The sequence below is a fragment of the Trypanosoma cruzi genome, genomic scaffold, assembly GCF_000209065.1.
Source record: "Trypanosoma cruzi strain CL Brener 1047053517183 genomic scaffold, whole genome shotgun sequence".
Lineage (NCBI taxonomy): Eukaryota > Euglenozoa > Kinetoplastea > Trypanosomatida > Trypanosomatidae > Trypanosoma > Trypanosoma cruzi.
In genome coordinates this window covers 1-11,821 of record NW_001849358.1, presented here as the reverse complement: position 1 = coordinate 11,821, position 11,821 = coordinate 1, and the positions used below count along the sequence as shown (strand labels likewise).

The window sequence follows — 11,821 nt, the reverse complement described above, 5'->3', positions numbered from 1 at the left end:
TCGGCACATTAAAGCTTCATCTCCGCCAAACTTAACTGCACAAGAAGAAGCGTACATGACGAAGGCCAAATTGCTAAAACCACTAAAAAACAGTCGGTAGGCTTCTGTAGGCACAAGGTTGTTCACAAAAAAGGTGGCGTAACTTTTTATCAAAGTTCCCAACAAATCCAATTCCAAAAAAATGAGTCGTTGCATACAGACCTCCGCAAGACACACTGGGACCTGCAAAGAGGACGCAAGATACGGTCGTGCGGTTGTTGGAATTGAACTTAACTGGCGGCAGTAAAAGCACTTCATTGGGGCAAATGTCAGAGCATCCAAGAACCGAAGCGTTCCATCGGAGCAGTGCGTCGCATCGCCATATACATGGAATTGCATAGCATCAATATGCAATAAATTTCTTGTGGAAGACGCCTTCCATACTGATTCCAGTACCCCTATCGACACATTCACACGTGAAGCGTCACTTGTTGAACTTGTTTTTGAGTATAAAATGCCGCTAGGGCACGTCATCGTCAATACACCTCCTTCCACATGATCTGTTGAAAACTCAAACGATGATATGTTCGCATGCACCAAAGGAAAACCACACGTTTGTGCCCCTCTCCACGTATTCATAGTTCCCAGCTGCATGCGGAGATTTAAGGGTTCAAAAGTAATAACGACAGCCAAGAGATATGTCCGCTGTAATTTTAGCGCGGAATTAAACTCCTCTTTTAATTCAGCCTCACAACACACCTCTGCGAAAGACTTTTTTATCTGTGTGTTACCCGTTGTTGACTGCACTCTTGATACAAAGCCTGGCATGTTACTAACCCGTAGTAGGGCATCGTTCCACTCAGTTCGAACGTGGCACAAATACTCCCACAGCGCATTCGATACATTTAACGTCACCGCAGACACCAAGATATCCTCCTCTTCAGTCATTTCCACCTTCATGGGTGATAGCACGTCCGTTTCCTCGCCAAAACGCACAGACAATTCCTTCATCAAAAGACCCACACGTGAGTCACCGGATGTTCGCTCTATATGCGTCAGGGATAGTTGCTTCAAATGCAACCGCAAATCATCCACATGAAAATCTATCAATGGGAAAACAAAACTTGTGGTTTTTTCACATCGATTACTCAATTTAGTCTCCGGTGCATTACAATTTGTTTCTGGAATCGCCCGCAGAACGTGTGGCATGGCAACCATGATAGGCTGAACCAATTGCAGCATCCAATTAGATGTGGTGATAAAACGCAATGCTTCTAACGTCGTCCTGACAAAAGTCATGCCATTGCTTTCGGTTTGCTGAAGAGAAAAAAACGGTTCCCCGGAATCCGGCGCCCGTAGCAGCTGAGACTTTCCCCCCGCAACCAATGTGACATTCCCAACCGAAAAATTGGACTCCCCGCGGCGCTTCACAAACGCGACATCACGCAGCCACACCGTTGTTTCAGCAGGCAACCGCACGCACGTAATTTTCGCGTCCACGTGAAGAGACGAGACAACAACGAATTGACGAGCATCTGAAGGCTGCGTCGGCGGCGGTGTCACACCCGCCCCTGTACTGCCAGCAAGTACCGTCGTGGAGTATCTCTCTTGAACCTTGCGCCTCAAAAATAACACCACATCACGATAGCGAATATCACCCTCAATGTCGGCCAATTGCTCCCTCTTTTCCGCAATGTCCCGTGTGCGATGGCAGTAATCCAAGAGCGCAAGATACGACGTGCGGGCTTCGGCGTAGAAGTGAAGGTGCGACGAATTAAAGTTGTAACGCCTCCTCCTGTCCCGTATAAAAGCGAAGACACAACTCTTGGCGTAGGACCAACGTGAACTCAATGAACGCAGCTTATAAAACGGACGGCAATACTCAGGAACCTCTTTCATGATCCCATGGCTCACGGCGCACCTTGTGAGAGACCGCAATGCATCCTCATCAAAAAACAACGAGGATACGCCGTCAAAAACAATGGCAACGTTCTTGCGACAGAGAATACCCGCAGAACTGTACACGGAGGTAATGCGCATACTGAGATGATCAATTTCCACGATCTTTTGCGGTTGCTCCTTAGCAGCATTTGCACACACGGCAACCCCACTGAAGGCGATAACGATAACCTTCATAAGCTCAGCACCGGCCTCCAATGTAGGCTCAATTTTCACCATGATCCCGCTCACCGTAATCTCAAAGCCCACGTCAGAATGTGAATCGCACGGCCACACAACACAGGGGTTCTTCAACTGCACGTGAATGGGTCGATTCGTGACCCACGACACGGAACGACTGGCGGCATTGACAAGAAACAAAAAAAAACTTTTCCATTCTGTGGAAGGGATGTCAAATCCTCTTGAGAATCGCAAGATGCAAATGAAGTGTTACTGACACTCTGACACGACATGTAATCATCATCCTCCAAGCCGCGGAACAGTGCAAAGTTCATCCCTATTCTTCTACATTGAAGGCCACCACGACAGAACTAATGCAGCAGACACAAGTGCAGCGCAATATCCTTCACTATCCCGCGTTCCACCTTACTTCCCATGAGTGCCACGGCGGCGGTGCCTGCGTTACATCTGGGATGACTCCAAAATGCCAGGCGCCATGCTGTGGAGAGTGGATGCTTGACGAACGTGCCCGTGTTAGTGCCTAACACAAAACGACGTCAAGTAGAAAAACTATCCGCAACTCAAACTACCCGTGTGTGGCCGCAACAAAACAAACACTGAGAAATGTGCGGAGCAACGTAAAGAAAAAAAAAGAGAATAATCTTCTGGGCCGCTGGACGGATCCTGAAATTATCCAAAGAAACCAAACACGACAGGAAGGAAACAGAAGGTAAAGCAAGGGCAGTTCATTGCCTCAATGTTGTTTTCTGATTATATATATATATATTCTTTTGACCCCTCACTTGGACTTTTGCACTCAGATAGGATCTGAAATATTATTTCTTACGACGTGGCGGACATTGGACTCCTCCAACCACAGGACCCCGCCGCGAGGTAGGAAACAAAAAGGGGACGGGTAGAATGGAGAAATAGAAAAATATCTGGCACCTATCGGTTCCATGCCCCAATAAATTCGTGTTCTCCCCAAGAATTCATAAGATAGGAAAAGTATCATAAAGGAGTGCATTCGTTTATCAGGATATGTATATATATATACTAATTTCGCCAGCTCTCACGCGATCATTCTCTTCACAAGTTACTAGAAAAAAAATAAATGGTACAATAGCCCACAAGAATACATCGATATAAAAGCAAAGTAATACGTCATTCCGCATAATTCTTCGTTCATTCTCTCGTTGTTCCTTCTACACAGCATCAGAAGCATAAGGAGCGGCAGGAATGCCCTCCCACACAGTCATCGTGCAACAGGAGGGAGAGTCACTGCAGGCGCCCGCACAAACAAATAGAAACAAACCAACAATCCATGACGAGGTCAGGGCGGAGTCCGATGGGTGGCCGCGCAGCTGCACAGCCGTGGCCCTCACGTCTTCCCTCATGTCAGCCAGCAACGCACACTCACAACCTCCAGAAATTGACGCGTCACAGAAGGGCCTCATCGATTGTTTTCTCTAACGTTTTCCTGAATGCATCCTATGGCCCGCACACCAGCCACCACCGTCGAGCACGTCCTCACTACTAAGTACAGATATGAAATAGAGAGAGCAGCAGCCCCCATATTCGGTGCTGCAGCGAAGAGCGTAAAACACACGCACACACCCGTTACGCATCCACGCCGGGCTAGCGTGATAGCTCGATAATCCGTTGTCATCGATAATCGATAAAAATAAAGTAAAAGCAACGAAGCAATCACCCAATCAATCTATGAATAATGGAAAGAAGGAAGATACTCTCCAGAAGCGTCTACGTCATGCCGCATTTGCGAGGGGCTTTGTACCTTCTCGCCGCGTAAAGAGACTGTTGGGGTCGGAGCCTTTCCACTTCAAAAAAAAGAAAAAACTGCGCTACATTTTTCTTCAAGCAGAGCATCTTCACCTGTCCAGGAGGACGTGATCAATTATTCAGCTCGCAATGGATGCACCGTCGAACAAGCTCAGAGCGTCTGAGCGGATGTCACCGGTCACAGACTGCAACGGCGGTGCGGGTGGTCGGTACGACGACGCAGTGGTGGTGCCTAATGCGTATGAAGATGACGTCATGTCATGGAGCTTCTGCGTCTCCTCGTCGCTCTCCTCGTCATCGCGCAGCAGTGCCTCCAGCCCACCACGCCGCGGCTCGCGCGGCTCCTTCAAGTAGCGGTCCTCCGCGTACCACACAACGACACTGTACACAGTGACCGCAAGCACTGCAGTCGCCAGCAGCAGCACGATCGCCGCGTACGCCTTCGCACCGCCGTCGCTCGGCGCAAGGTGGTTGGCCGCGCTGACCACGCACAGCACAGCAAGGAGCACAAAGCTCGCAGTGTGCATCACCGTCAGGAAGGCCGAGCGCATCATGTTCGTGAAGGCAACCACGCCCGCACCCGCAAGCAGCACAGCCGCCATGCAGAAGTACTGGACGTGGCAGCCTCCCGCAGGCGGCTGCACAGCCGCAATCAGGCACACCACACACAGCACCGACAGCCGGAACACGCACCAGTACACGCGGCTGCCCCTCATGTTCGTCAGCATGCCGCCGTACATCCGCTGCTGCGCCGCGGGATACCAATACCCGACGGGGTACAGCAGGCGCTCGTGCAGCGGCTTCCTCGAAAACTGCCAGTACCTCGTAAAGCTCGAGCCCACGTGGCGGGCAATGAAGTAGCACACGCCAGCAGGGAACGCCACGCCGTACAGCACGCCGACAACACCGATCACGCGGTGCTGCACGCGGGCGCCGGGCATCGCCAGTGCGAGTACGGAGCCGAAGAATATGCCGAGGTGCATCGCGTGCGCCACAACGTACGTCAGGCTCGGGAAGCGCATCGCCGCCCACGCACTCGCCGCGTCCACACCGCGCCACCGCTGGAAGGCGGCCGTCACACCGCAGTGCACGCACCCGAACACAGCGGCGAGCAGCGCGTTGCCCACCACCATCCACAGCGGGTCAAGGGCAGCAAACACCGACAGGAAGTACGGCAGCGCAACGGTGCTCGCACGCTCCTGTGCTGAAGCGCATGGCATCCTCGCAAACACGCCGAGCGCCTGCATCTCCAGAATGGAGCCCAGCCCGCCGGTCACCAACACGGCAACAGCCGCCGCACCCGCAACAACGCCGGTGATCGCCGAGAGGGCGCTGGCAGCGGCGGGCAGCGTGTCAGACCTGATCGTGAAGGACCCAAGCAGCACACCCTTGCAGCCGCCGGACACCGCCACAGGGTCGCAGCGAATGACTATCGTCTCGTCGGCAACAATGAAGTAACCGCGGTGCACGGGCACAGCCAGCTCCAGGACGGTGGACGGATTCGTCGCGTTGCGCACCCACGTCGCGTTGCGCAGCATCGCCCCCCACGGACCGCCAAACCCGCTCGGCTGCACCGTCGACACCGGCACGAAGCTCAGGTGCGTGCCGAGCTGCGGGTCGCGCGCCCACCGAAACGGCGGCGGCAGCGCCACCATCAGCAGCGTCGGGACGGCGCTCCCATCGCCACGGATGTCGTTCTGCGTCAGGCCTCCTCCAGCCGCCGTCGTCGTCACGGCGGGCGTCGGGCACGCCACATCGCTCCACCACAGCGTGCTGCTCACCGACGCCGTCGGGGTCCGCGTGGGCGGCAGCGCCACCGTCTCCGTCACCTGCAGGGTCTCCGTCGGCCCGTAATGCGTCGGACTGTAGTGCGTCGTGCTCTGGCTCGGTGTTGGTGTCGGCGTCGGGCTGCGCGTCTCCGTCAGCGTCGCCGTGTGGCTCAGCAGCGGCGGCCTAAAGAGTGTGCGGTTGCACCCGTCCACGTGCGGCAGGTACACCGGCAGGCAGTCGCGCCCGTACCCGCCCTCAGCACAGCGGCAGCCGCACGACCTCGACATCGTCCTCGTCGCAGCTCCAAAGCAGCGCACGTCGGCGTCGCACACGCCACACGCCACGGGGCGGAATTCCCCGATGATGCCGGCGGATCTGTAGTCCATCGGCCGCAGCGCCTGCCCGTTCAGCGTCAGGCACCCCACGACGAACTTTCCGCCGGCACCCCCGAGCGCAACGGTGCCGTCCATCACGACGGGCCCGCTGCCGGCGTTCCCATGGAGCGTCAGCGTGCTCTGCACAAGGTCCGCACTGCGCGGGTACGACGGCAGCGACAGGAGCCTGCCGCTGATGCTGTTGCCGCGCACCGACAGCCACGACCCGGACACAAACGACACCGACCCCCGCAGCACCAGCAGCGCGCCATCGGTCAGTGCACCGGCGTTGTCGTTCACCACGACGGCGGACGCGTTGGCCTCCACACCGCTGTCGAACACCAACCCATGCGCGGCGTACACCTGGCTCCCCGACACGCGCAGCACAGCGCCCCCCGAGGCAACCACGCGCGCACTCGCGTACAACGCATATTCGCCACCGAACACAGCCGCGTCCAGCGCAACACCGCCACCGACAAGCTCCAGCACCGCGCCGTCCACCACCACCGTCCGCCCACCGGTCACCACGGTCACGAGAGCAACGCCGGACACAACCAGCACGGACCGCACGAGCCGCAGGCCCGACAGCACCAGCAGCGGTGCGTACGGCGAGGACTGCGAGCCGAGAAGATACACAAGCGGCGTCGGCCTCGTGGCAACCAGCAGGGAGTCGGTCACCGTCAGCACGGACCCCGCGGGATACGTGCCGGTCAGCACAAGCGCACCGTTCAGCGCCTCCACATCGCACACCGACAGCTCCACCGGCCCGCCCTCGTCGCTCCCCGCCGTCCCCGCACCGCGCAACGCTCCACCGCCCATCACGTACAGCACGGCGCCGTTACGCAGCGAAACGTTCTGCACAACGATCCGCACGCCGTCCCGCGCCATCCACGGCACGTAGAGCACAGGACTCACGCCGTCCAGCACAACGTGGCGCAGCGTCGCCTCGCTCGCACCGGCAGGCACGACGAACACCGATTGCACCGTCACACCCTCGCGGACGAACATACTCGACGCGGTGCCCACAGCAGGCGGCAGTGCGGGAGCTCCCACAGGCACGCACGCCTCGCCGTACCCGCCGCTGCCGCACACGCACACGCACACACCGTCCGTCATGCTCGCAGAGGCCGTCCCGGGCGCGTAGCAGTGCGTGTCCCTGTCGCAGGCGTCGCACCCAGCAACGTCGATGCTCCCAGCGTCGCCAAAACCAGCCGCTGCGTACTCCTCCGCCGTCGACAGGACACGGCCACCGGCGTCGTTGCACGCCACCCTCACATGCGCCCCAGCCGCAAGCGACAGGCTCACCGACAGCATCCGCGGCAGCACCGCTCGGTTGCGCACAAAGCTCAGCGTGCTCCCAGCAGCGGTCACGGTGCCAGCGGCGTGGAGCATCCCCCTCGAGACGCCGTCGTGCACGTTGCCCTTCGCCAGCAGCATCGACCCGCCATCCAGCCTCACTGTCGAATAAAACGCCACCGCGTAGTCCTCCGTCGACGAAAAGTCGCTCCGCACAAGCACCACAGCGGAGCCCGACACGCTCACAGCCCCACGCACAGACACCGCGTGCTTGCACAGCAGGAAGTCGCTGTCAACAAACGCCACCACGGAGCCGCCGCTGGCCGCAACACCGCCCTCCACCGACACGCACAGCCCCAGCGCCGTCTGCACCGACAGCCCGTCCACGTACAGCGCACAGCGCGACGACAGCGCCACGCCGCCAACAAACAGCACGCCAGCGGCGTCGCGGCACACCGCCGCCACATGCGTGCGCGCGATGGTCAGCACACTCCCAGTCAGATTCACGCTGTGCACCACGAGGCACGCGGAGGCGTCGCCAAGGAAGTAGGCGCCGCGGTACGCAACGCGCTTCTCCGCAATCAGCACAGAGTCCACCACAGTGACGCGCGAGCCCGGCGGGTATCGGTTCGCCAACAGCACACCGCCGCCAGAGCACGACACAAGCCCGCTGACCAACACATCGACGCGCTGTCCAGCAGGCGGGTCGGACCGCCACCCAATAACGTACAGGCTCGCTCCGTCCACAAACGCGCAGTTCGCCAGCGTCACGTTGCGCACTCTCCCTGACATCGACTCCACGTCCACCACGACGTCCGCCGCAAAGGTCACACCAACGTAGCACACCACCGACGTCCCGAAACCGACGTTCACCTCCACATCCACACTCACGTCACGCACGCACAGGTCGACGCCGTCGGTGCTCGGCGGCTCGGTGACAGCAACGGGCAGCCACGCATCGCCGTGGCCACCCTCAGCGCAATTGCAGGCGCAGCCATCACTCGAGGCCGTCGTCGTGTACGCGGGGAAGCACGACGCTGCGAGGGCGCATGGGTCGCTGCAGGTCAGAATTGTGGCATTGTACACGGACGGGATGCTGTATTGCACTTCCTCCTCGCCGTTCACAGTGTTGCACGCGGCCACAATCACTCCGTTCTTGAGATCGCTGGACACCGTGGATATCCGCAGCACGTTCAGCGCGACCGTGCTGGACATAAATCGGTTGCCGGACACAGACAACGTGGAGTCACGGAGATTCACTTTGGGGAGGAGAAAAGCAAACGCATCCAATGGTGATACGCGGCAGAGGTTGCCGCTCAACTGCAGCTAGGAGTTGTAGTAGATTCGGCAACTGGATCTAGAGAACAACACAGCCAGGCTTCCCTGCATGTCGTTGCCCTGAAACACAACCGCTGAAAAAGACTCCACACTTAAGGCCCAGAAAAAAAACATGAAGCACTGCACCGGCCTCGTCACAACGTTGCCTCGGATCACAACGGCAGCGTTGTTCAGTACACTCAGTGACGAAGAATGCATAGACCCCTCAAGGTATATAAGCGTGCCGTTAACCCCAGTCATATGAAACTTGTTGCCCACCACCGCAAACACGGAGTGCCACGACACCCTCAGCGCAGATCCAACGACGTGAATGGCGCATGACGATGCCATCACGGTCTGAAACACATTGCCACTGAGCACCACCGCGGAGTCGTTGCTGATCGCCAGCTCATTCATCACAACGCACGACGGCCTCCCAAGTTCCAAACCCGACCGAGGGATCAGCCTCGTGACCGTGAAGCGATTCCCGCTGATCGTGATGTTCGTGTGCAGTGGAAACACACCCTCCGGGCTGAGCAACGCGTCACTAAATGTGTTGCCGGTGACGACGATGTTCAGTGCCCCCACAGCGGCGTACGCGTTGCCCAACAGCAACAGCACGGCGCCGTCCCTCCACGTGCATCCATCGAACGTGACATTCGCCACGTTGCCCGTCATCGCCCCAAGCAGCACCGTCAGGCTCATGCCGCCCCCGCTGAACGTCACGTTGCGGTAGCACAGCCACGACAGCCCACTGCCTGCGCCACCTCGGGGTACACCATGTCGCTGATGCACTCACCAACCGGCGGTGGCAGCGGTGTGGGCGGCACTGGCGGCAGCGGTGGCGGTGGCGGGCCAGCAGGCACAGGCGCCGGGAGGCACACATCGCCGTGCCCTCCAGCAGCGCACCGGCACTTGCAGTCAACGACCGCCGTCGTCAGCGGGGCAAAGCAGTCTCCCTCCTTCGTGCACTCACCGCACCCTGCAACCGTCGTCACGTTGGTGATGCCGTGGAGCTCCAGTTCTGCCGCCGTCGTCAACTCCCGTCCCGCGACCGTCAGGCACCCAGCAACAAACCGGTAGCCGGCGGCAGCACGCGAGAGCAAGGAGACCGACCACCCCGTCGAGCCCATATCGCAGCCCGTCAGCGTCACAACACTTCTGCCGTCAATGATCAAAAAGGTGGATTCAGTTGCGTAAAAAATCGCACCCACTCCCACGTCGTTGTCACGCCAATCCAACCAGCTTGACTGCTCAACGGTCCACGAGTTTAGTGAATAGATGGCATAGGACACGGAGCCGCTGTTCCCCACCACGCGCAGCACGCTGTGATCCGACACGCTGAATCGGGAGTGCTGATACAAAAGGCTTGTTCCGGAGGCCATTGTGTTGTTGAGCAGCGCAAAAACGGAGTGATCGCAGACACCAAGGGTAATTAAGTACAGAATGTGTGTGTATCCATCGAAGCTGCAGTACCGCGTGTACAGCGAGCTGCCGCCCACCAGCGACAGCGTCCCAATAGAGTACAAACCAAACCCCCAATACCTCGATGCATGCGCCTTGATGTTGCTGACCAACAACGAGGACGCATTCAACACAACGTTTAGCAGCAGCAATACGCCAAACTTGTTGCTGATAGTATCCGCGAACTGGACCTCAGAGGTCTGCACCGCGTCAACGTCCGTGATGGCAATATCGCAGTGCTGCGGGAGGGCAAGTACAAAAGCAACAACGGAGGACCGCATCACCGCCTGGCTCACGCGGATCAGGACGCCGGATGACCCGGCCGACTCAGCGCCACCAACAAACTGCAGCGCGGCTCCCTCACGGAATGTGCACCCAATGAGCGTGATGTTAACGGGGAGATGCAGCGGCATACTGTCAAGAAAAAAAGTCAGCGCAGCACCCACGCCGCTGAATATCACACCCACGTAGCAGTGGTGCGTCTTCCACATGTTCAGCGTGAGGTCCGTCAGCGTCTGGTTCACCACGCAGCTCGTGTCGCCGTCAACGGCTCTCTCCTGCAAGGGCGGCACAACCGTGTCGGGCACCTCGAAGGGAAGAAACGACGCGCCATGCCATCCGTCCCTGCAGCTGCACGAGCACGAATTGCGGTCCACCGACTCCGTCCCGGGCAGGTAGCACGCCGCGTCGTCGTTGCATGTGCCGCACTTGAACACCACCACTTCCACCGGAAACACATAGTTTTTTTTTGTTTTTTTTTTTTTTCTACTCTTACCAGCGCGTCTAGCTATACAGTGCCATCTGAGTGCCGAAGAGGTGGTCGAGCAACGACAAAAGTTTCCTGCTATGAAGCAACTGCCATTGAGAGAACTTTCCGAGGCGAAGGTCCTGTTCAATGCCCAGCCGTTGACGCACAGCCAAGGTGCCTGGACATTCTAGAAGCAGATGGTGCAAGGTTTCCTGCGGGCCGATTGGCGTGCTTGTGGAAGCTGGCTGATCCTGCGGCAGCAGAGATCGCCTCCTGGCACTGCTGTTTCGATGCCGTGTGGCGTCTGGGTTGTGTGCGCAGCGACTTCTGTGCGGTGCGGTGCTTCTCCGTGTGGGGAAAACCATGTCACAGAAATCACATTTGAGCTCGGGAAGCGGTGGAGGATGTTCCGGATGAAATGACCGACAGTGACTGACGAGACCCGAGAATCCCGTCAATGTAGAATCACAGTGCGGACATTTCTCCTTCCTACGGCGTGTGAGGGTCCGTCTCCTTACTGGAGAGACGTCTTCCTCCCTTGCCGACGGGGGAACAGTGTCCGTCCCCGGTGCAGTTGGATCGTTGTTAGAGCGCATATATGCAGACTGTTCCGGTGAGATGTTGCAGAATCGGCATTGGTTCGTGCAATCTCTCACAGCCCAGTATAGTCGGCCCCAGAGCTCAGATTCCCCGCACCTTGCCCTTGCGAGGTGAACCAGTTCCTGACGGTGTAGAACTTCCTGAGTGATCAGGTCCTTACCGCTGAGATCTGATGGCCTTGTGCCGCAAAGCGAGTAGCGGTGAGTGTCTTGACGAATGGTACTACGCCACGTATTGGTGAACTGGGTAGTAAAACATGTCAGCAGATCCGTATGCCATAAAGGTGCGATTCCTTGCTCCGTGTATTGTCCACTTTCCATAGTCTGCGTCGCATACTGATCTGCAAGCTCGTTAG

General features: G+C 57.9%; 1 protein-coding gene and 1 pseudogene across 1 annotated transcript, besides 3 other annotated features; both read right to left on the bottom strand.

Moving 5' to 3' along the window:
• Window positions 1-2,157, bottom strand: Tc00.1047053511883.49 (hypothetical protein, conserved; the record flags this gene model as incomplete). The annotated part of the gene is made up of 1 exon (XM_801771.1): window positions 1-2,157. A coding segment is annotated over one exon (2,157 nt), but the record flags the coding sequence as incomplete, so codon positions are not given.
• Window positions 1-11,821: a sequence feature (areas not merged during assembly with more than two copies in the genome that could not be assigned to a particular haplotype).
• Window positions 2,754-3,198: a mobile genetic element.
• On the bottom strand, window positions 4,016-10,855 carry Tc00.1047053511883.30 (annotated as a pseudogene).
• Window positions 10,860-10,883: a microsatellite.